Source organism: Vigna umbellata, chromosome 10 (assembly GCF_029865625.1).
Source record: "Vigna umbellata cultivar VRB3 chromosome 10, Vumbellata_1.0, whole genome shotgun sequence".
NCBI classification, from domain to species: Eukaryota; Viridiplantae; Streptophyta; class Magnoliopsida; order Fabales; family Fabaceae; genus Vigna; species Vigna umbellata.
The window spans coordinates 11,509,688-11,535,277 of record NC_142174.1 but is presented as its reverse complement, the minus strand read 5'-3'; the positions used below and the strand labels follow the sequence as shown (position 1 = coordinate 11,535,277).

General features: G+C 31.9%; 3 protein-coding genes and 1 pseudogene across 4 annotated transcripts; all 4 read right to left on the bottom strand.

Moving 5' to 3' along the window:
• Nucleotides 1-5,299: 5,299 nt before the first annotated feature.
• LOC148191907 (uncharacterized) lies at nucleotides 5,300-18,057 on the bottom strand. 2 transcript variants are annotated; one of them, XM_088100390.1, is made up of 9 exons: nucleotides 17,879-18,057; nucleotides 17,022-17,179; nucleotides 16,685-16,772; nucleotides 15,870-16,104; nucleotides 14,889-14,942; nucleotides 8,385-8,482; nucleotides 8,115-8,240; nucleotides 7,901-7,990; nucleotides 5,300-5,647 (listed from the first exon to the last, which is right to left on the bottom strand). In XM_088100390.1, the coding sequence occupies exons 1-9, from the start codon at nucleotides 17,942-17,944 to the stop codon at nucleotides 5,522-5,524; spliced, it is 1,041 nt and encodes a 346-aa protein (XP_087956516.1). In that variant the 5' UTR covers nucleotides 17,945-18,057; the 3' UTR covers nucleotides 5,300-5,521. The 2 variants fall into 2 exon arrangements, with proteins under 2 accessions (XP_087956516.1, XP_087956517.1); XM_088100391.1 differs by having other exon boundaries at nucleotides 17,875-18,029.
• On the bottom strand, nucleotides 6,183-7,865 carry LOC148191909 (uncharacterized). Its single transcript, XM_088100389.1, has one exon. It carries the CDS (start codon nucleotides 7,391-7,393, stop codon nucleotides 6,266-6,268), a length of 1,128 nt encoding a protein of 375 aa, XP_087956515.1. The 5' UTR covers nucleotides 7,394-7,865; the 3' UTR covers nucleotides 6,183-6,265.
• Nucleotides 8,489-14,881, bottom strand: LOC148191908 (uncharacterized; annotated as a pseudogene).
• A 3,847-nt stretch (nucleotides 18,058-21,904) lies between the features above and the next one.
• LOC148191906 (dehydration-responsive element-binding protein 1E-like) lies at nucleotides 21,905-22,681 on the bottom strand. Its single transcript, XM_088100509.1, has one exon. The coding sequence runs from the start codon at nucleotides 22,616-22,618 to the stop codon at nucleotides 21,992-21,994; it is 627 nt and encodes a 208-aa protein (XP_087956635.1). The 5' UTR covers nucleotides 22,619-22,681; the 3' UTR covers nucleotides 21,905-21,991.
• Nucleotides 22,682-25,590: the final 2,909 nt, after the last annotated feature.

Sequence of the window (25,590 nt, the reverse complement as noted above, 5' to 3'; positions counted from 1 at the left end):
TTCATCATATTTTTATTAATTTTCAGATAAAATAAATGGTGCACGTGGATTGAACATTTTCCAAACAAAACAAAACATTGGAGTTTGATACTGAAGTAAAACAGTATTATGAACGTGCATGTCCATCTGCTTGATTTGTCTTTTCTAAGGAAAAAAAAAGGAAAATAAAAAGAACATGTGAGTATAGCAATTGAGTGGACTGAAAGAGGTGCAGAAAGAGAAGTTTAATAATAATATTATTATTAATACTTGAAAGTATGGTTCGAGTTTCCATCAAAATGTCTGTGTCAGGTTAGAACATTAATATTTTTATCACCTGCAATGATTTTATTAAGGAATTTAGTTATTTTACGGATTTCACAAATTTCAATAGATAATTATTTCCTACACAAGGAATACATTTTAGTATTTATAACATGATTGCAATATATGTTAATAAAATTTTCTACAAAGTTTTTTTAATCGATTTAAAACTATTTTAAAGGTAATATAAAATTGTTGTACCTAATAGAAATAACATTAAATTATAATACTAAGTATTTGTATATTGGAGAGAATCTCAAAATCTAAATCTATAAATTTTATAATCATTAAACATTAGAATTACAATTTTTGAAACAACATAATATAATATAATATAATATAATATAATATAATATAATATAATATAATATAGAGGTAGATAAATAGATAGATAGATATTTTTAGATTGAAAGATAAATTTGAGATGATTAAAATGAATGATTTTGAAGAGAAATTAAGATAAAAATAAAGTTGTTTTGATTGGAAGATGGATTTAAAAGAATGGAAATGAACGAATTTGAAGAAAAATGAAAATAAAAGTAAAATTGTTTGGGTTGAACGAAAGATAATAAAATATGAAAACAAAATTTGTAAAAATTTATGAATGATTTTGATTGGTGTGAATGATACAAAATTGTTTCAATAGATAAACTTTTAATATGAAATTATTATTAAAATTATCTTTAAAGTAAAAATGCATTAAAATTTAAATTATTTTATATTTTAATGATATATTAAAATAAACTATAATTTTTAAAATTAAACTAAACGTAAACTTACACTCAAGTTAAAATACATAAAATTAAATTATGAATTTTTAACTAAACTAATTTTATTTTATATAATATTTTAGTATTAATTATTTAATTATTTTCATTAATTAGAATTATTATATCATAGATAGGATGGATGAATGATGGACATTTTCTTTCATAACATTAGTGTGTGTTTCCCACATTGAAATTTCTCCTTTCATAACATTTCAGCGCCTCTTATCTTTCAGTATGGTGAAACAAACACACTTAGATATTTTAACTCAGATTATATAATTTGATTAATTGTGATAAATCCAATTGTTAATCTTTCTCTCTCAGTGTAATCTGATTTTTTTGTTCAGCAAGAAGCATTTTTTAAAATAATATAAAAGAAGTTGGTAAATTGATTATTATAATATTGATTATAATAATTGATTTAAGTTGGTAATCTGAGTGGAAAGGACAGAAAGTATGAAGAATGATTAAAACTAATTTGTCGTGAAGAAAAAAATCCCACAGCAGAGACAACAGAGAATCTGATCTCAGCTAAATCCCTTCATCATTTCAACAATGTCCTTCTTCTTCATCTCTAAAATAATATTTATATTTTTTTTTAGAAAAAATGGCGTAATCTGAAAAAAAAGATGAGAACTCAAACACACATTCATTATTGGAATCTAATTTATGAGATAGCGTTGCATAATAATAATTATACTTGTTGACCATTTTAAAGCTGCATACACTGCAATGCATCTATTACACTGCTAACTACAAATCTACAATCATCTTCCACACACCTACCAATAACATCCTTACCCAAAAAACCTATTCTATATACTGTTTCAGAATCCAACCAAGATTTTTTACCATCAAAATATCAAACCCTACACCAATAACATTTCTCATTATTTAATTAATAACAAGAAAAAAAAAAAGGAATCGAAAATAGAGAATGCACCACTATCCATATAACCGTGTATAAGATAATAAATTACTTGTTTAAAAACCATTTTTTGATTGAGATCCTTAAACAAAGTGATAAATCTATCTTTTGATAATCTTATTGGTTTTACATTTTACATGGGTCATCGTATTTAATAATTAGATATATAAATAAATATATAGTTTTAAGGATATTATATTACCAACCAAAAATATAAAAGTTTATTTTACTAAAAAATAGAATTTCAGGCATAATGTAATAATTTTATGGGTTTGATCAATAGGATGTCACACAACCATCTTTGACTGCCAACATTGTTTTCCTCGTAAGATGAAAATGTTGTGTTTTAGTTTTAAGTAATCTATCTCAATCCCCACAAAATAAAATATTGTGTTTCCCATGGTGCTTTCAACCCACAAATACCAATAACATCACTTTTAATTAATGTAGATTGTTGTTGAGTTTTTCCATACTGTTTTTTATTTTATTTTTAAAATATATTAATAAACACTGATTTTAATATTTTAAAATATATTAAAAATAAATTTAATGTACACCTTATTATACTTTTAAAAAGTTTAACAACAACAAAAGTTTCTTGGAACTCATCATTAACACAGATAAGATAATAGTTAATTAACCTACATTGTCAATAATATTTGAAAATAAGTCATTTTACTTTATATATGTAATTTATATATATACAAACAAAATATCACACTAAATAAAACATGAACATAGTGTATATATACATTAAATATTTTTATTAATAAGAGGTTTTTTGAAATGATAAAAAATATGTGTGAAAACTTATCTAGAAAGGAAAATATTTTATCAGGTGGAAATTTACAATTAAGTTGGTGAATCTTGAAAAAAAAAACATTTACAATTAAGTTGGTGAATCTTGAAAAAAAAAACATTAATTGCAATGCTTTCTATATCTACACGCTTTCCTGATCACATTCTGATACCAAATCTTTGGAAAATTTTCATATAACCTACTTGTAGTAATCATCACGCAACAAGGAAAATTTTGACATAAATTTAATGTAATTTGAATCCAAATTTGGTGGCAAGGAAAAGTACATTATGCACTCTATCGTTTTTGTTACTAAATCAAAGGGCTATATAAAGAAACAATTAATGCCATATAGATTTTAGTGTATTCCTTTATCAATAGACTCACTTTGAAACTACCAATAATACTGTCTAGCGTGTACCAGACTGTATAAATTCATCTGCACCTTCATTGTTTTTTGTCCCCTTCTCTCTCAACATCACCCAAATTCTAATATATTTTTCACCGTTTTGTACTAAAACTTTGATTCAAAAAACCAATGAGAGATAAAAATATCTGTTTTACCAGATAAGTTAGGTGATGATATCTTCATACCCACTGAATAAAATATTTCTACTTAATCATTTCAAATCATAATATTTTTAATCATATTTTTTATTTTTTAATATACATTATTATATTATTGTAGAAATGGAGGAGAATTGTAAAATGGGTGTATTTTATTTCAAAGCTTCAAAACATTATTTTTCTATTTAGTATTTACAATGCAATCAAATCAAAAAGTAATTTCGACAATCTATAGACTTTTTTTTTTAAGAAACTGAAACTTGACTCATTTAACTTTATTGTTAAAGGGATTATGTCATTAACCCGTTTTATTTATCTTTTAGTTTATTATCATAATTAACAAACTTTCTACTGTTTTAAAATTGTTTTTAATGCATTTTAAGAGTAATATATTTTGACTATTCTCTGGAGTGAATAAATGAAGAAAAAAAAAAGATTAAATTTACCAAGTACAGTGTAAAAGTAGTTTAGAAGGGTATATATGTTAAGTGAATAAACGTATAAATTAATGTAGAGAAAACAGAGTACAGAAAAGTACATAAGAAAGTATAATGCTTACTGACTTGCCGTTGGGGTGAGAGCGAAATGACAGGAATCACAATATGGCACTGAAATTTTTGTCGTAAGCTCTTTGTTTTAAAGTGCACATGGAATTATGTAAGTGTATCTATGTAGTATTTATATTTTTGTTTTTTCTTTTCCGTTGTTCTAACTTTTTTTCTAATAAAAGTGTCTCAATTAAAAAATATTAATTTGTATAACATTGAGAAAAATAAATGATATTTTAAATATATGATATTAAATGACAAATAATTTGAAAAAATAAATAATGATCATTTTCCTTTAGTTGTATAATTTGGCAAATGCAGATACACGGAATCTGCACATAACATGAATGTATTAAATGTGCTATTTAGTTCTGAAAGTTAATTTTGAATCTAAAATAAAACGTCAAACCAAGAAAATTTTATCACGATGCGATGTAGCTTTGTGCTGGTCGGAGGTGCATATTTTTTTTATGTAATTTTTTTTAATTTAATTTATATTTAATATTTAAAAAATAATTTGAATATAGTTAGTGTCTAAAGTAAACTTTCTTATAATTTATAATGCACATATCATAAATAATTTACCTGGACAAAAAATAGAAAAAATCAATTTCTAAAATCAATTATACTCGTTAGAATACTGGTAAAAAAAAGTCTACTAATCAGAAAATTAAAAAAAATTACTTTATCTATAATATAATTAGTTCTACCTACAGCAAAAATTGATATTATTGAATATAGATTTTTAAGAGGCGAGGATATTGTCAGGTAACATATATAAATAATCAGTGATAAAAAAAAGTATAAGTTAAAAATATATTTTAAAACCATTACATTGTAACTGCACCAACGTTTCTTTTTATTTCAACTGCAGGTTATCTTCTATAATATTGTAAATATTATTACTATTGTAATTTAATTAAAATTAATGTGTCAACTCATTTTAAATTTGACCACAAACATGAAGACGAACACAAATTTTGATTGAAAAAATATATTAATTTCCAATGGTACCTTGTGTTGGGCATTATTGTATTACAGTTTTGATTCATAAATTCACAAAAAAAGTGTCTTGCTTAAAAAACAAGTATTGAATAGCAGTGACAATGTCATACATAGCTTAAAAAGTAACATGATTTTTTCATCTTGACTATGAAATACAAAATATTGGGCTTTTTTGGGGATCCGCTCCATACAACTTTTACTATATTCACTAACGAGGTATAGAAAAAGAAAGGGGAAGTACCATATTCAACAAAACAAGATGTTTAATTAAAGTAATTTCAATTATAACTTTATATACAAAAATGTCATTTATCTAATATGAAACAAACACAATAATGCTTTGAAAAATAGAACGCCAAGGTATAATGTGCGCATCATCTTTAACGAAAAATATCGATTGCATTGATCTAACGTAATTTTTCCGACAAAAGGCAACTACAGTGTTCTCATATGGTACATAAGCAACAGCCTCCAAACACAAGGTTTGGAATCAGAATCTAAGAAATAAAACCTTACAAAAATAAATATTTGTGAAAGGAAAATTGACGATGGACTCAGTATCCCTTTACCTCAAATGGCAATAAGCATGACTCCAATACTCTCAAGATACTGGAGCATATTCTTGGATTGTTGAAGCCAGCTTATTTCGATCATCTTCTGTTTTCATTCGGATCAAGAATGTGCGTGCAACTACACTATCGTTATCCCCACTTCCGTCAGCATTACCCTACAAAAGACCCAAGTTTCACTTAAAATTTCCATTTAAAAATGCTTAAATAAATAAATGAGAAGATGAAGTCCGAAGAATCAAAATCAATAAGAGATCAATATTCAAATAACAACCATCACAATGCAACTAGATAGGAAAATACACTGACATAGGAGGAGGCATATTGAACCTAAGAGTTGTAGATATCCACTGTAAGGTTGATAGGTTCTTGGATCAAGAACCTATGGAAAAACACTCGAATACACACAAAGACAATATATCTGAATTATACAGCCTCCTTTTATTGAAAAAGAATCAGTAAGAATGGTGTTACAACGTAACCAGAGAGCTTAACCTCCCTCCAAAGAACTACAAGAGTTCCCGCCAAACAATAACACTCAAAGACTCCCCCTCTCACCAACCAACCCACCCCTTTTATACTGACTTACCTAACTGCCAGGCAGTTAGGCTGGGTAATGTTTCTTCTTCTACTAGATACAATTAGTTCCCTAACAATACTCCCCTTCCCCAACAACCTTGTCCCCAAGGTTGAAAAACTGCTCTTTTTTTTTTTTTTTTTTTTTTTTTTTTTTTTTTTTTTTTAACGCCCCATCTTCCAACGGAGGCACCCTCTTCTCACCCACAGCCTTCTTTAGTCGGGGAACATGAAATATTGAGTGCATTCTTGCTGTCATCCTCATCCTCATCCTCCGCCAACAGCAAAACTCGCAGACTCTTCTCCGAGCATCGGTGGCCAGGAGCAAAGGGGCCTCCGCACCGGAAACAACGACCCTCTTCTCTCCTTTTAAGAAATTCCGGATACGGTAAGTTTCGCACCGTCCGTTCCCGATTATCGGCGCCTCCGGTCACACTTCCTATCGAGCTGCTCGCCGCCATCGCTCCCTCTCTTCTCGCGACTCCTCCACCCTCCGTTTTCACTACTTGGGTCGTCGCAGTTCTCACCGGCTCCGTTCGCGTCACATTCCCGATGGGTCGCATAACGTATGGGTTCGTCTTAGACCCACTCGCTTGCCATCCTTGAACTCGCAGCGCCGCGTCTTCCACATCCCTTGCTATCCTCATCGCCTCCATTAATTCAGAAGGATTCTGAATTCGCACCTGTCCCCTCACGTCTTCCCGTAACCCCGCCAAGAAATACCCTAACACCTGTTCCTCCGGTACCCCTTTCGTCTGCCCCATCAACGTTTCGAAACTCCGAACAAATTCTTCCACTGTGCCTTCTTGCCGTAAAGTGGCCAATCGCTCGAACACCGTGCCTCTGAATCCTTTCCCAAAGCGATTAATCATGGCCGCCTTCAGGCCATCCCACGATCGATTTCGGGCCTTCTCTTTCCAAAACGTAAACCAGTACGCCGCACTCCCCTCCATGCTCACATATGCGAGTTCCACCTTTTCTTCGTCGTCCGTTATTTTCTGTATGTCAAAGAATCTTTCTGCCCGATTGAGCCAACTGAGTGGCTCCTCTCCTTCAAAGGTCGGTAACTCTACCCTCTTCCTCCACGGTTTCTGTTCTTCCCCTTTTCCACCATTTTCGCCCACTCCAATCACTCTGGGTCCCCTATGCTGATTATCGTTGACGGAGCTATCTTCTGAACTCCCTTCCGCCTGAGGACCGTGATGGCCTTGCGTTCCCAAAATCCTCATTATTTGTTGAAGGTCCCTTCGTACCGCCGTCGATTCAGCCTTCATCCCCTCCATCGTAATCTCAATGGCTTCAAGCCTTGCCTCCGTCGCATTCTCCATCTTCGCGTTTTCTCCAATTCGTTTGGATCCGGTAGGTCGGACCAAATGATAGGTTCTTGGATCAAGAACCTATGGAAAAACACTCGAATACACACAAAGACAATATATCTGAATTATACAGCCTCCTTTTATTGAAAAAGAATCAGTAAGAATGGTATTACAACGTAACCAGAGAGCTTAACCTCCCTCCAAAGAACTACAAGAGTTCCCGCCAAACAATAACACTCAAAGACTCCCCCTCTCACCAACCAACCCACCCCTTTTATACTGACTTACCTAACTGCCAGGCAGTTAGGCTGGGTAATGTTTCTTCTTCTACTAGATACAATTAGTTCCCTAACAAAGGTAGTCTAAACATTTCAAGTTTCCTTTTCATTCCCAAACTTTCAAGCGTTTTTATCCAACACGGTGGTTTTTCTATTATAGCAATTTTAAAATACTTTTCAGTATCTGCATGCAAACCATCTCTACAGGTATTTAGTTCAATTGCAATATTTCAGTGCTTACCGTAGTATGGAATATTGCAACAAGAGAGTTCTTCTGCGGGTTCGTCTTGATTCCTGGATACAACAAGGCATTGAGAAGAATTTTTCCTACCTGCATGAAAGTAACAAACGGAAACAGCGAGTGAAGTTCTCATTTGAATAACTAAAACTATAGATTACTTACATCAACTCCCTGAATGAATAAGCATTACAAAAAGAAGGTAACATGAACAAACCTCATTTCGAACAATAATTGTAGGTTTTGATTCTTTGGTAGCCTTGCTGACACCTTCTTGGCATTTAATAGACAGTTGACCCATTCCTTTATCTTTCCATACATCTTTATCTGCTGGATCACTCGACTGAACATACCAAGAGTTACAGTAAAAGACATTATTGGAATGAACACAAGATCAAGCAGAATCAAAGCAAGGGCAGAAAAATTAAAAATGCTTTCCTAAAACAATATTATGTATCACTGTAAAATAAAACTAATGAAAGAGCACCTTCACATAAAGCTTGCACTTTACTTCATGTACAACAACTACACCTTTCTCTTCTGTCTTCTTAACTGATGGGCTGCTAGGCTGCTCCAATTCATTTTCTGAGACCACAGCAAGAATATTTTATTCATCATCCCATAACTTCATTCTAAGAGAAGTTATACTTTATAAATGTCATGAATATTACTAAATGTAACTAAGCTGGTGCAAATATGGGCAATTTTTTTTTGCTATTATGGGAAAGTTTGTTTAAGCTTACAATTTCTGATTTAGTGATACTATGTGAATACATGCTGTCACAAATTAGGGATGTGAAAAATTAGCCAAACTGAACTGTCAAATAATTATACCATATATACTAAAAAAACATAACTATTTACAATAAAAACTGATCAAAACCATTTTATAGTTCAATTTTAAAAAACCAAACCTCTAATTCATACGAACTAAATTTTAGTTCAATTCAGGCAAACATATGTTGATCTTGAATGAAAATATTGTTGCTCGATTTGAGATGAAGGGAATCTTTATTCCCAAAGGAAATATGTTTCTAAACCTTCTCAAAGAGATGTGTAGAATTGATTGCAAGGCCAACCAAGTTCGTATAGAACAGAACCAGAGTGATGAAGATGGTTCTAAAGTAAATAAGAGCCAATATCAAAGACATGTAGGAAAGGTCATTTAGTCCAGGCTCAACAAAAAATAGCTTATGCTTCAAGGTTGGTCAGTCAATTCATGCCTGATCCACAACTACATTTACAAAGTGTAAATGGAATTCTTCAATATTTAAAGACAAGATCAGGAAGATCAAATTTAGAGATGTATATTGACACAAACTATGTTGGGTCTACTACTAATAGAAGGTCTACGTTAAGATATTACATGTTCTTAGATGTGAAGGCTGAATTTTGAGCTATATGACATATGGTGTGCGTTAACTGCTATGGCTGAAAATTACTTTTAATGATTTAAAGATAAGTACAAAGAACGTATGGCTTTGTTTTGTGACAACAAATAGTTATCAGTATTACTCAAAATCTCATCCAATTGGGTTGTTCATAACTATTGAAATGATGACACCTTCTTTTGACTGTGTCACTTCAATACCAAGAAAATATTTTAGACGACCCAGATCTTTAGTTTGAAAGTGGTTGAACAGATGATTCTTGAACTGATTAATTCTAGTGATGTCATTCCCTGTAATAACAATATCATCAACATACACCATGAGATAAACATATTTGCCAGGAGAAGAGTGACCATAAAACACTGAATGATCCGCCTCACATCGTTTCAATCCAAAATTTTGCACCACCTGACTAAATTTACCAAACCAAGCTCGAGGTGATTGCTTCAAGCCATAAAGGGAACAACGTAACTTACAAACTAACCCAGACTCCCCCTAAGCAACAAATCCAGGAGGTTGCTCCATGTATATCTCCTCTTCCAGATCACCATGAAGGAAGGCATTTTTAATGTCTAACTGATAAAGAGGCCAATGACGAATGGCAGCCATAGCAAGCAAAATGCGAACTGTACTAGTTTTAGCCACAGGAGAAAAAGTATCACAATTGTCTTGGCCGTAAACTTGAGTATAGCCCTTAGCTACCGGTCGAGCTTTAAGACGATCAATTTTACCAGTAGGACCAACTTTAATAGTATAAATCCATCTACAACCAACAGGCTTCTTACTAGGAGGAAGAGGGACAAGATCCCAAGTGCCATTTCATCAACCATGGCTTGTCGCCATCCAGAATGATCAAGTGCCTCATGAATATTATTAGGAACCTTAGTGGATGATAATGAGGAAACAAAAGAGAAATATGTAGGAGACAAATGATGATAACTCATAAAATTATAAATAGGATATCGATTGCGAGTAGACCAAATACCTTTCCGGAGGGCAATGGGCCAGTTATCATCTGAATCAGTAGAAGGTGAAGAGGATGAAGGATCCATGGTCTGAGGATCTGAGTCTCGAGGATCTTCAGTGTTTGAAGTTTGAGATTGTGTTTGACGTTGATATGTGATAAGAGGTGGAGGAACAATGTCATTTGGATTTTGAGTTTGAGGTACAAAATCAGGAATAACAAGGGGATCACATGTTGGTAAAGGAAACATTTGTTGAACAGAGGAACGATCCTCCATGGAGGAAGGGAAAAAGGGTGTATCCTCAAAGAATGTGACATCAGCTGACATATAATATCTCTTGGTGGAGGGAGAATAACATTTATACCCTTTCTGAAAACGAGAGTATCCTAAGAAAACACACTTGATAGCTTTTGCTGAGAGTTTATCCAGACCTGGAGAAACATTATGAACAAAACACATACACCCAAATACACGTGGGGAAACATGGTATAAAGTGTCATTGGGAAAAATGACAGAGTGAGGAATTTTATTATTAAGAGAGGAAGAAGGCATCCAATTGATAAGAAAACAAGCAGTGAGGACTGCATCGCCCCAATGATGTACAGGGACATTAGTATTCAACATCAAGGAACGTGCAGTTTCAATGAGATGTCTATTCTTTCTCTCTGCAATGCCATTTTGTTGTGGAGTGTGAGGACAGGTTGACTGGTGTAAAATTCCTTGGGAAGATAAGAAGGAAGAAAATGCTAGAGAGAAATATTCCTTAGCATTATCACTTCGAAGAATTTTAATTGTCTTCCCAAATTGGTTCTTAATTATATTAAAAAAGGACTTAAATATGGACAAAAGTTCAGATCTCTCTTTCATTAAATAAACCCAAGAGAATTCATCAATAAAAGTTACAAAATAATTAAAACCAAATGAAGTAACACGACTTGGTCCCCAAATATCTGAGTGAATTATTGAGAAAGGAAGATCACACTGTGCCTCAGATCTTTTAGGATAGGAAGATCTAACATGTTTTCCTAATTGACAAGATTCGCAATCTAAGACCTGGATGTTTTTGAGGCTTGGAACCATCATCTTCAACTTGAACAAAGTTGGATGGCCTAGACGATCATGCAAAGGTTTTGGGATGAAGTGGTAAAGCAGGAAACTGAGGAATGAGTTTTTAAGAAATAAAGTCCTTGAGACTCATGTCCTTCTCCAATCAGACGACCTATCCCATGTTACTGTATAACAAAAGAATTGGCCGTAAAGGTTATGGAACAATTTAAAGAACGAGTCAACTGGCTCAAAGAGATTAAATTGTATGGACAATGGGGAACATATAACACATAATTTAAACTTAGTGAAGGAGATAAGGAAACAGTGCCAATTCCTTGAGATGTCACTTTTGATCCATTGGCAACGGTAATGAGATGAGGAATTTTTGGAGAACACAAGGAAGAAAATGAAGGCACCTAAGTCAAGAATCCATGGACTATGACCTTCCACAGATTGAGATAAGCTGGCTGTAGGCACACTGGTCATGACAGATGATTGGCCAGGATTAGACAGTTTTCCAGACTTGTATCTCAGAAAATTCTTCATACTCTTCATTTGAAATTCTGGATTCTAGATCACTAGATTTAGACACATGAGCAACTTTGTCTGGATATCCCTGTAGAACATAACATTTGTCTCGAGTATGGCCTATTTTCTTACAATATGTGCATTGAGGACGTATGCTACGACCACCACGTCCTCGGTTGCTTCTGCCTCCTCCTCTTCCTTGTGGCACTATCATAGCCGATGTTCCAATAACATCGATTGAATTCTCATCTTTCACCAATGTAGGTACTCGAAGAAGTCGAGTAACCAAACCATCCATTGAAGGAATTTGATCACCAGCTAAAACTTGATCACGTACATGATCATAATCGGAGTGTAAACTTCTCAGAATTAGTACCATGTAAAACTTGTCAAGCTTTTTATTGATCCCTTCTAATGAATCAGCTACAAAGAAGTTCTCTAACTCTTCTACAGTAGCCCGAGCCTTTGCTATATGGGAAACCATGTCATGATTGACTTGTTTTAGAGAAGCCACTCTTTGGGTTGCATCGAAAAGACGTTGTACATCATGAGCAAAAATATCTTGTGCCCTTTTCCAAAAAGATGAATATGTCTTATAGGGTCTCAAGATATCTAGAACCTCTTGCTCCACTGACTGCCACAAAATTGCACATAACTGAAAATCCAATTTTTGCCATTGAGATTTTTCTTCATCTGAAACCGTAGAAATATCTTGTTCAAGATGATCATGGTGTCCTTGACCAAGAAACCATAATTCCACTGCAGAAGACCATGATAAATAATTTCTCCAATTGAGTTTTGCAGATGTGATGATAGGAGTCGCAGATAGAGAGGAATTAATTCCAGTAGTAGATGCCATTACAGATCTGTAAGAAGAACAGGACTTGGAGAGATAAACAAGTGAAGTAAACCCTAGGTATCAACTACACCCCCTAAAACAGTGAAGTAAGGGCCAAAAGAAGCTCAAGAGAGTGAGGCGAACAGAACGCTAGTGGCGCCGTGAACAGCACGCGCACGAGATCTGGCGGACGAAGGAGGCGTGTGATTGCGCATGCGGACGAGGCAGGGACGACGACCACCAAGGTTGGGTCGCGCTTACAGAGGCGCACAAAACCCCTAACTTCGCCTGAGAAAATGAGGTACCGGCGACGGCGGCCGACGGCGGTGGTAGGCGGCGAATGTCGGATGCGTCTACATAAGATGAGAGCCCCGGTGGTTGGCTCTTGATACCATCTTAGAGAATTTAGAGAGAAAAACTCTTGTTATTATATCTTCATTAACTTCTAATACATCACTAAACATACTTATACAACAAAGAGGAACAGTAATCAATAGTAAATCAGCAAAGATAAAGCAAGAAAACAGTAGGCTCCTACAGAACCTATAACTAAAAACATATTACATTTCAACAATAACCAAACTGAACCAAGAAAAATAATTGATAACTGATTTTTGAAACTTTTTGGATGAATTTGGATCTTTTTTTCATAAACAAGCGATTTGGTTCGGTTTGTGGTTTGACACTCCGAAACCAACCCAAACTGAACCAAACTGAAATCAATTATATAAATATTATATCATCTATTATTTCACTCATATACGAAAGTTGTGTGTACAAGAGGAGAACTCAATGTGCCTACTGAGTTCATGCCTATAAATATGTGGTACAGTAGCGCACTATGTTTAACATATGAAGGGGGAGGTAAATGAGTTGTCTTGTTGCTGTGAACATTACGTTATTGGCCTAGGGGAAGAAAAGTGCTAAAACAAAATAAAATATTATCGGAAAGAAATAATACAAAGGACTAGTTTTGATGTTTGTGTTTTGAATTTAAAATATAATATTGTACATACATATGCAACACGAGTTTGTTAAGCTTATGAGAGATAGCTCCTGGAGGTTATAAACTATTTATGCCACAATGTATAAATACAAAATAACCACCTTTGTTCTTTAGTTTTTCTTTGTTGTAAAAGGGTGGACACCTTTGAGCCTTTATATTTTATTTTAGTTCTTTAGCTGATAAAAAATTGCTTATATGTGTAAACAAATTATTTAATATTATACATAATGATGGAAATAACACATTTTTACTTAAGGTGGAGTAAGGAATAAAATAATCGATCATGATACAACATTAGGCTGCCATGTCAAAGATAAAGACCGAAAGTACTAATAAAATATTATACAACAGAATCGCAATTGATCCAAACCTAACCACGAAAAATGAGTTGGATTTCTTTTATGTTCAAATGGAACCAAATCAAACCGCATAGTTTTTATGTTTGGTTCAGATGTCCAACATGATAGGACCAAACACATGGTTATAGACCAACACATCAAAGAAAAAATGGATAATGATGTTATAAATGCTTCTTACATCCCATCAAGACTTCAGCTAGAACATTTGTTTACAAAAGAACTTCTCACAAAATCGCTTCATGATCTTGCATTCAAGGTATGAATGATTGATATTAAGATATTGTAGGGATATGAAGAGTAGTTATTTTATTCCTGTAATTATTTATAGGGTGATAGAGTTGTATATCACTGCTTGTACTTGTTTCAGACCATGAATTGAGAACCAAAGTTTTTGTTTTCTTCCCTAAATCTCTTTCAAGTTAGATAACAATGAAAAGACTACTATATGAAGCACCCAGCTCAATGAAAAGATAACACAAACGCTGTGTCACTTCTTTTCTTGTTTAAAAAGAGTTTCTTACACAATTCAATTGAGGAAAAAAAAATCCATTTTTGTTCCATAAAAGCTGCAGATTTAGTTTTGCTCCTTCAGCATAGTGTATCTTTCATTTAAAGCATAGCATACTGAAGAAAAGGTGAACATACAATCATACAAATTGTATCTATAGCGAGACATATACTTATCAACACCACCTACCTATTATCAAGAAAAGGAAACAACCTTCATCAATAAACAAGAACAACTTCGACAATAAAAGATGGCACCAGAAAAGGTCAAAACAGCAAAAAAAAAAGTACAGATATAATTGCTAAAAGAAATAAAGATAAGAAATAAGAGAGTAGAATTGAATCATCACCTTCATCTACGTCAACTGAAGCCTTGTGGTTAGAGGGAGCTGAACTTTGGTTACCTAAAAATGGAAAGATAATGTGCCTGAGTTCAAAGTGTAACATTGAAGTGGATAAAAACAAGTACAAAGGTTAGTGAGCATGAAACCCTGACTTTGTTTAACCTTTATTTTTATTTATACAAAAGTTTTTTATTTTACAAATCACAAGCAAATTCAATATGATTTTCCATTAATTATGTGAGCGCTTGTAAAGGGGATAGACAATTGGCTTTGCTTAAAAAATGATAGAGCAAAACACCTATCAAATCTTAATAGGGACCACAATCAGATTTCATGATATTTTGAAGAACTAAAACATATTTTACACACACGAACACGTACATACACCTATATGGGACATGTTTAATGAAAGCAATTGTCACTTTTACAATGTCAGAACTATAAAGTTAAATAATAATAGAATGACACATGGATAGTCAAGATTGAAAGTTAGTTAATGGTCACATGACCACCACATAGAAAAATGATTTGCATTAATGTTTTAATTATATTCAAATATTGTCTAATAGCACATATTTATTATGTTTATTCATCACAAGAGTTCTCATCTGATATCTTCCATGTATTCATATGATCAAAATGTTCAGCTTTTATTTTATAACAGTAATATTAATGGACTTGGTGGGCGTTTAGTTCAGCTTATTTTTGAAAAATAATCGCTTTCTTTTTGCTAGCTTTCTGAGAGAGCTTTTGAACAAAAAATCAATTACTTTCAGGGAAAAACTGTTACCGGATATGGGCTTAGATCCCCCTTACATTCAATCACAAAATGCAACCAATGTAATTATTTTCTACATTAAATTATGAGAAATGGGCTTAGATCCCCCTTACATTCAAGCACAAAATGCAACCAATGTAATTATTTTCTACATTAAATTATGAGAAGACAATTATTGGGTATTTTTTTTAAAATAAGAATAGACCTACCAAATCCAAAAATGCTTTGACTGCTTGAAAATAATCCAGGACTCCATGAACTAGAAAAACTTGTAGGAGTTGTAACAGGAGTAAACCCAGTTTTTTCTCCAAAAGATTTATTTTCTTTGTTTACTACTTCAGGCAAGAGTTTTTTCGCAGAAAAAGCAGCACCAGCATCAGCAACTGAATTTTCTGGCTTGGATGCATTTGCTTTGAGCCAGTTGACAACATCACTGAACTTTTCCTGAAATAATACAAAATTACAAGGTCAATTTATTTACGCCCAAACTCAGAGGGCTAAGGCAGCATCATAATTCAAAATTAAAAATGGACATGTAGGTTAATACTAGCTCGAAGAATTAGAGGAGCAAGAAGCCAAGAGAAAGAAGTGGCAAGTACAGATGCTCCTGTACAGCCATAGCCGCTATCCCACCAGTAAATTCAGAGGCAGGTAAGAGGTGAAAGTTTTATAATATAGATAGAAGGTCCAAAACAAGAAAGCATTTTACACTTGTCATTGCTCACAAAACAAACGTCAACAACTACTAGAACAAACAAAAATGATATTTTTATCACCACTAAAGGTTACTTCTCATGTAGAACTCCAGTATTCTCATAAATGTATGCATGTCTGTTAGAGTGCATGCATCTATTTCAGTGCAACATGCACAACCACTGATGTAATAATACTATTAGATATGGGATCAGCTTCCTATAAAATGGTATCTTCAACAACACATTAATAGAGAACAGATAGTAAAACCAAGTAAATTTAAATACAAGTGACATATGACTTGAGTGAACTAAGTCACTTAAGGAATTACCATAATGCTTGAAGCATGATTTAAGTAATCTCTCACACCGTCTTCCCAAAGCTCATCCGGATGATTCTTTAGTTGCGTTTGAACCCAACTGTGAGGAAGACACATCATAACAAGGAGTGGTTATGAGAGAGCCAACATGACATTCACAATAATGGAAATGCAAAATCCTTAAACCTGGACTACTACGTTACCACTATAAAGACAACATGCTTTATAACAACCACCACCAAGTAAGCCAAACCAAAAGTCCAGAACAAGGTATAAATCTCATTGAAAGAAAAATTGAAATGTGGGAATCAGGCAAAAAATAAACTTTGACATAATATAAAAGATGAACCTTGCAAATTGGGTATTTAAAGCTCTCACATGCTGCTGTGATGACTCAGCCCGTTTCATATCCAATGGTGGTGCTGTCACCGTTGGTTGTTGAGATGGTTCAGCCCTATGAACATCAAAGAGGGATCCTTCCATTATTCTTTTATTCCGGAACTGCATCTGTGAATGAAGGTAAAATAAGGACACTTATTATTTCTCATATAAAATCTTCAAAAGTTTTCAGCAAACAAGGGGTGTCAAATCTCATTGCCTAACAATGATATTTCCAGCTTGCCCTTGAACCCAACGTTTAGAAATTGAATTGGGAACATGAATCACAGTCATCACTGATCAAAAGTCGCACTCACAAAAAAAGATATACTTAATTTTTAATTATGCATAAGGCTTAAACTAGACCAGTAAGGAAAGAGCAAAACATAAAACATAAACGATCCAGCTCTAATTCCTACCCATCTCCCTCAAAACTGCGACTGAAGACCTAATGACTTCAGAGGCTGACAGACAAAGATGCTCAATAATCAGAAGTACGTTTGAAATAACCAGTTTTCTAACCAGCTATCAACCATTCTCCCACTTCCAATCTTTATTGCTCTTGAATCTATGTTGCCAACGATTACTGAATTATAAAATAGGGAGACACTCTTAGAATGCTAATAGCAAGCATCTTCATAACCCATTATGCGGACATACAAAGCTAGATAAATTTACAAAAAACAAAAGAAAATGAATAAATACACTTCTCATAGTTGAGAACGAGCTCACAAATTTTTGTTCTATTCAAAATTGGGGAAATAGTTGAAGCTAAAGCACAGCACATAAATAAAATTAATTAAACTGCGATAACGGTCACATACTTACCGGTGCTTCGTTACTCTCGACCTGGTTGGGCTCTGACACAGCCAAACGCTTTGAACCTTTCATCATCGATTTGGGGAAATAGGGTTTTTCAGATAATTAACGGTTATGCAGAGGCTGGAACAGAAAAAAAATCGACAGTATGAAGGACAGTACACATGGAAAGGCTCCTTTCTCTAAAAGGGGGCACTTTCAGAGACTAATAAATAAAATACAAAAAAAAAAAATCAAACTATTTCTCAAAATTAAATGCGTGAATTGGGTCCGTTGGATCGAATGAGAAGCTCACTTTAAATACAGACCGTTGGATGCCTTGATTAGGGTTTTCATTCACATGGTGCACATGCTGTCCTAGTGGCATGTCGACACGAGTGAGGGCCACATGTAGGCCTTGTTTAAGCCCAATAGGAAAAAGGAAGCGCCCTTTCCGTCATCCAATTTCAAAAAGGAAAAAAATAAAAATAAAAACTCAACTTCACCCACTGCTACAACTTTTTAATTTTAATTTTAGTTTAAATGGCCGGAATTTGAAGGAATATATTTTGAAGCTTTAAAAATATGTTTAATTTAAATAAATTACCTTTTATTGTCATTTTAACTAATTGTTGTAAAATACTCAATAATAGTAAACTATAATTTAAATGCTTAAATAAATATAAATATGATATTTATTCTCATCATCAACGTGATAAAATACAAATATAAATAAGATTTTAAATACAACTATCATTCATTGTGTCTTGATTATTATAATTGAACTCTAAAAATAAGAGTTTTATAAATGAAAAAAAAATAGTAAGTACAATATTCTTTCATGATTACGAAATATTTTTCGTATTTGACTTACATTATTCTTTTTTATGATCTTGTGTTATGTAACAACTTGATTTGCATCAATTGACATATTCTTGGTATATCATGAAACTTTTCATTCATAACTAATTCGTATTAGTATAACAAAATTATATTTTTTAATTATGATAAACTAGTATAATAACATGTGACATGGATGATGTCAAGATTATAAGTTATTAAAAAATATATATAATTATTGTTTTAATATGTGTATCTATGATTAAAGATAAACTTAATTGAGTGTGTATGTCAAAGATCAAACACCCACTTTTAATTACTGCAGGTTTTCAAATTTTAAAAGCGCAAGAATTTATTTATTTATTTATTTTACCTCGAAACAGGCTAACTTAAGTTTTTTTTTTTTTTCATATTTGACATTGTTACTTTTTTTTCTAAAAAATCAAGATGGAAGATTCAACTTTATCATTATATTAATACATTCCAAAGTTTTAACACATTATGTCCAAAATATTATGTCAGACTTGAAAAGTATAATGATGTTTTTGTCTAATGAAATTTTACAACATAAAAAAATTATCAAGACAAAGAATGTGATGTTAATTTCACATTAAAAAAAACAAAAAGTAGAATTTTCATATCAAAATAGTAAGAATACAGATTAAGCAATAAATTTAATTTTAAATAAAATCATTAAAAGGAAGAAAAAGTATAAGGAAAATATTATTTTTTTATATATATATATTATTTAATATAGATATAGATGTAAATACAAATCAATGAAAGCAGGTGTTAAGGCATTTGGACATCGACAAGCCCCGCTTTAAGTTATTTGGCTGTTTTGATTTTGCCTTTTCAGTTTTTGCTCTCTTGAATTAGTTTATTAAAAAAATAATTTTTTCACTTACTTTGTAAGAAATATTACAAGTGTTGTTCTTTTAACTTTAGTTTAAAAAGAATTATATCGGTACGAAAGATTTGATATAACTAAATTAATGTATTAAACTCAAAATCTAATTGTTCAAATGTTATATATAGGAGTTTAATTTTCAGTGAAAACAAATTTTATTTACTTTCAGGTTTAACAGGATCAGTTTTGAGCGATCATGACAGAAATATGTTAACAACAAACAAAGTAAAATGAATTAGATATATGAAATGTCAATTTTACCCTCAATTGTACTTCAACAAATGTTGACCCTCAACGAAGACCGTTTGTCAGCTGTGGGGGAGAAATTATTGTAACCTCGGGACAACCACATGTCTTTATGTATATATAATATAATAGTTAATAAGGTCATTAACTGTTACGTGTGCACATTTCATTATTATTTTATTCTTAATACTTTGATCATTGTTACTAGTACGTATTAATTACCTTTTAATTATTATGATTGATATGCTAATTGATTTTTTTAATATATTAATGTGAATATATATATTATGATCATTAGTAACTGTATTTCCAATAATAGTAATAACTACATGAATATATATATATATATATATATATATATATATATATATATATATATATATATATATATATATATATATATATATATAATTTGTTATATTTACTATAATATGATTAGTTGTTGGCTATTTTTACTCAAAACAAAATAACAGTTATACTTTTTTAATATTATTTTTTCAATTGTGGCTATTATGATTTTTTTATTGAAATTATGAATATTATTAATCAAGATTTGTTATGTTGACTCAATTATCTAAATTTTTAATTAATAATTTGTATATTTATATTTAAATGCTTAATAATTATTATTGTTACATTATAGAGTATTTGTTTTTATTTAATATTAAAAACATATATATCTTTTAAAAAATTTAAATTTACATGGCCTATTGCAGGTTATATGGATAGGTTCATGATCTCAAAAACTTAGTCTATCTTATACTTTTTTTTTTACAGACCTGTAGTTTAGTGAGCCGATCAACATAATCCACCTAGATTGTTATTTTTAAATGAAATTATGTATCAGATTAGAAAAATGTATGTATACCATATATTAATTGTATTACTATATATTAATACGTTGAAAAAAAAATTGACAAGCTAACAAACTTCAATCATATCGTCATTGGATGAAATCGAACAAATTTTACTTAATTATGTTCAAAATTATGTTTATCTAATAGATCAATTTGAATGAAAATTAGTACTTTGTCGAGTTTATCATATAATTTATTATTAAATCATCAATTAATATCTGGTTCCGTTATGTATATAATCTGTCATGAGATAATTATATTAGAAATACCATATCAACTATGTATAAGATAAATTTGTATATAAATAAAAATAAATCTAATTAAATTATATTTAAATTTTATTTCTTATAAAAAAATCATAAATTCACATTAATTCTTCACATACTCTATCTTTCATCAACACTTCAATAATATAATAAGTTAGAAACGAATAATTTATAACCTTTCACTTTTAGAGGAATTATAGAAAAAAAAAGTTTTTAAAGAATGTTATGATATAAAGAATTAAACTCTTATTATTTATTTGTAAAATTTTTCAATCTTTTTGTATTAAAAATTATATATGTAATTATCAGGTTTTTATAAATAATTGGTAACATACGTACATGAGCTAAAGAGTATATTACAAAAACTGCAAAACGCGTATATTTGTTTTTGACACAAATTAAAAAAAATCATATAATTGTTTTTAATAAAACTGTAAATCATTTAATGACAGACAATTACTGAAATCATCTATATATAAAAGATTTATCAAATTGTAATCACAAAATTCAATTTTTTTTATAATAATTTATTATTATTTTTTCTTCGTATTAACGAACATGAACCTTTAAAATGCTGTAAAGCTTTAATAGTTTACTTCAACAATTAATTGGAATTTTTGTCAATTATAATTTATACACACGTTGTTATAATTAAATTTAGCAGAAGTTAATGGCAACGTTGACATAGCCAAAAACTACAAAAACAAAAAAACGACGACACTAGAGAATTAATATATATATTTGTTTTGTTTATATAGCTTTATTACTGCAGCTTATAGTTGTGATTAAAATCACAACACAGACAAGTGTATACAATACAACTACATATGTTCCCTAAACACAATCGAGTGCCAACTAGAAACTTCATATGCACAGATTCTTTGTTCCTGAAAACTAGAGAAAATGAGATGCAGAGAGAAAAAGGTGCTCTCGCTATTCCAATCATACTCAAGAGTGAGCCACACCAAAAAGGTACTATCCTTCATTAATGGAGTTGATCCAAGTGTAGTGTAGTAGGTACGCGTCAAATTGAAAAGCTCCACAGTGAAATCTCAGCATCAAATATCTCCACGTCATTCCACTCCCTACCATCTCTCACACAAGGAGGAGGAGACATCAAAGGCTCATTCGCAATTCGCAGAAGCAAATCATGCAACTCTTCAACTTCCGACATCTCTTCTTGTTGCAGTCGCGGGGGCTCTTCAACTTCTTCACTCCTCTGCTGTTGGCTAACATCCTCACCCATAAATGCCTCGGCAGCCTCCACCGCCGCTCGCCGTATCTCCTCCGCGTCTGTGCTGTCAGGCACCGCCAGGCGCCACACGGAGTCCGCGAAATTGACGCAGGCGGACTTTCCCCTGAGCGCGAGGGCCGCAACGTCGTGCGCCCGCGCAGCCATTTCCGGCGTGGGGTAGGTGCCGAGCCAAATCCGTGAGTTGTTGTTGGGAACTCGCATCTCGCAGACCCACTTGTTGTTATTCCTCCGTCGCACTCCCCGGTACACGGGGTGCCTAGTCTCCTTGAACACTCTTCTCCCAGCTCGCTTCTTGGGCCGCGACGATGCGAGTATCACTTCCTCGTCCGAATACCCATTACTCTGAACTGTTGTCGGAGAACCTGTTTCGCGTGATGCTTCTGAGTCGTGGTCCATGAGGTTGTTCTGTTCAAGTGTCTGGATTTTGAGTTTGTGTCTGTGTTGTTCAGTTAGTCGTTGAAGGGAAAATAGGGGGCAGACACACATATATATAGCTTTCGTCGAAAAACGAGAATGAGGCCCTTGGACCACGTCCGAGGCTACAATGCGCACACGCTCATGCACACCACACGACACGGGTGGGTCCATCCAACTATAATCCCACGTCATTCACTTGTCAAAAAAATTTCTAAAACTGTCATTTAAATAATAACACCCCGAGAAAAAATTGTAGAATAAGAATCTGTTTATTTCTACATGAAAATAAATTAAATAGATTTGTAAAATTATTATATTTATATAAAATTATTTAGATATATATTGGTATCTTACAGCAGTAGTTGGTAACTTTTTTATGAATGTGACGAGAAAGCAAAAGGTGATTTGGATAGTAAGTTGGATGAAGGTGCTGGTGTTGTAGAAAGCAGGAGCTGGGTGTTTCCCACTGTGGGTTCAGTTTCCAGCTATTAGTGGCTATGAGAAAAGGTTTAAAACGTGTTTTTGCATGTTTTTTATCCATATTTGGTTATTATTTATACTGCTTCTGCCTGCAATGTATTGGAAAATTCAAGGGTCACTATCACAATTTGAGGGACAGCTCTATTCTACAATAGTTTAGTGTCATTCTTTATTCGAACTATTTCTTCACGTTTACTTTACAGTTATTTAGTTAACTAAACTTTCTAACTATATACTATACCAATAACAGCCATCCTGATAATGGATCCACACTGTTCAATAAACTTCACTATTAAGTATATAAATTTATACACTACAAGAGTTCACACATGCAGGTATTTTTAAATATACTCAACGTATATTGCGTTTTATTTTTAATCCTCTTAAAAAAAAGTATTAACTAGTTTTAGTTTTATATATTTGAAGTTGGAATTTAGGAATTCGTTTCTATTTTCATTCCTAAGAATTTTGATATAAGAACATTTTGCTTAACTCCGATTAAATCACAGTCGTATTCTTACTGAATTTAAAATACAGATTCATATGCTTATATTTTTAATACACTAAACTTTAATAAAGTGATATTAACTTTCCTTATTTTATTTAAAAATATGACTAATATTTATATAAGATTTAAAATATAGAAAAGTAAACAATTCACTGTAAGTAAAATAAAATATAATTTTATGAGTAAAGTGAAAAAATGAGCGTCACACTATTATAAATATAAAAAAGAGTGATCATTTACTAAAAATATTAAGAAAATTAATATATATTAAAAAATTAAAGAAATGTAAGTGAATATACGTTTATTTGAAAAATAAAATACGTAAATATCTATTTTATACGTAAATATCTATTTTAGTATTAAAGAGAATGTGTGCATCATTTAGTGTGGACTCATGCAGGGTAAAAACAATTTTCTCACGTATACTCATTGCTCACGTGTGTTTATTGATATTTAGAAGTATTTTAGAAAAACAAATATTTAATTAAAAATTTAAGAAAATTAAAATGAAAAAAAAGGATCTAACTCTCTTTTTTTGTTTCATTTTTACAAAAGGATTGATGATTTCTAATGGAGGTTGAAGGATGAAATACAGTTTTTTTTAAACTACTTCACTATCGTCAGAGTTTATTAATTCAAGAAAATCGGTATATGAATATTAAAAGAAGGTTTACTTTTTTTAAGTAAAAAATTACTGCATTATTAATCGTGCTTTAATTAAATAATGTTTTGGTTATATATATGATTTAAAAAAATTCATTAATATTATAATTGAAATTTTTGTATATACTCTTATTTAATTTACATCTTAATGAATATATTTCTAATTAATAAAAGGAGGAAAAAACGTGATAGAACTATTTCGGCGGTAGGGTAGAGAGTTAAATTGACTTCGCACAACCTTTTCAAGTCAAGGAAATTCCTCCATGAAAAAATGTGTTCATATTACATGAGTATTCATGAATTTTTATTTTCATATTCTATGTTTTATTACGTATGACTTTTGACGTCATTAAACAAACTGCATTATTCAGTTTTAAGCATTTTTGTCCACATTTTCTATTGTTGGCGTCATAATACGAGAAACCACCAAAATGTACACAAATTCTCAACGAGAACAAGTAAACAGGGATAAATGTAAATAACTATTTTTTGTTCGGGTAATTATTCATTATGAGAAAAGTAAAATTAAAGCTAAATAACGGAAAAAAAAAAGAGAAAAGGAACTCGGGTGTGGGGGTGTTGCTCCCTCGACCACCACACTTTTCTTCCTTCACCTCCTATTTACTATTTTGTCTCTAAGTAAAATTTTATTTTTTGGGTTATTATTTTTTTAATTTTACCCATTCACAACCTATTCCACTAATAACCTATTCTAGTTTTTCGTACATGATCGTTGTGAGATACTACAAGTTGTAAAGGTTGGTGGTGGTAGAAAGAATTATCAAGCAATCTTCCTCTCGTGGTGCAGTATGTGTGTTGCTTCTTCCAAGTGCATATTCGAATAAATCTTCAAATAAAACCCTAAAATAAAAAACGTAACCTTTAAACGGAGGTCAACATCCTTCAACGGATGTCACCTCCGTGGTTACGTTTTTTATTTTAGGGTTTGTTTTATTAGTTTATTCTTTATTTTGGAAATATTTTAATAATTTAATTTAAATGTTTTGATTTATTATTTTTGAATATATTTTTAATTTATTTTAATAATGTAAGGAAAATGAAGAAGAAAGAAACGGAGGAGGAGAAGTGAAACGGAGAAGACAAATGGGGTTGCAGAGTAAAACGAAAGACAGATTGTTAAAAGGAAATGAGAGATGGAAAGATTGGGTGCAGGGAGTAAAGTAGGAGAACTAAGTTTGAAATAAATTAAAATAGTAAAAATAAAAAATTTTATTCTGAGGATATAATTAGAATTAAAAAAAATTAGGGAGGTGGAGGGAGAAAGGTGTGGTGGTGGAGG

Coding starts and splice junctions, on each gene's coding strand:
- LOC148191909 (XM_088100389.1), bottom strand. CDS start 7,393: ATGGAGAATGCGACGGAGGCAAGGCTTGAAGCCATTGAGATTACGATG.
- LOC148191907 (XM_088100390.1), bottom strand. CDS start 17,944: ATGATGAAAGGTTCAAAGCGTTTGGCTGTGTCAGAGCCCAACCAGGTC. Junction 16,105..16,684: donor ATCATGCTTCAAGCATTATG/GTAATTCCTTAA, acceptor GTATTATTTCAG/GAAAAGTTCAGTGATGTTGT. Junction 8,483..14,888: donor TTCAGTTGACGTAGATGAAG/GTGATGATTCAA, acceptor CTGTGGTCTCAG/AAAATGAATTGGAGCAGCCT.
- LOC148191906 (XM_088100509.1), bottom strand. CDS start 22,618: ATGGACCACGACTCAGAAGCATCACGCGAAACAGGTTCTCCGACAACA.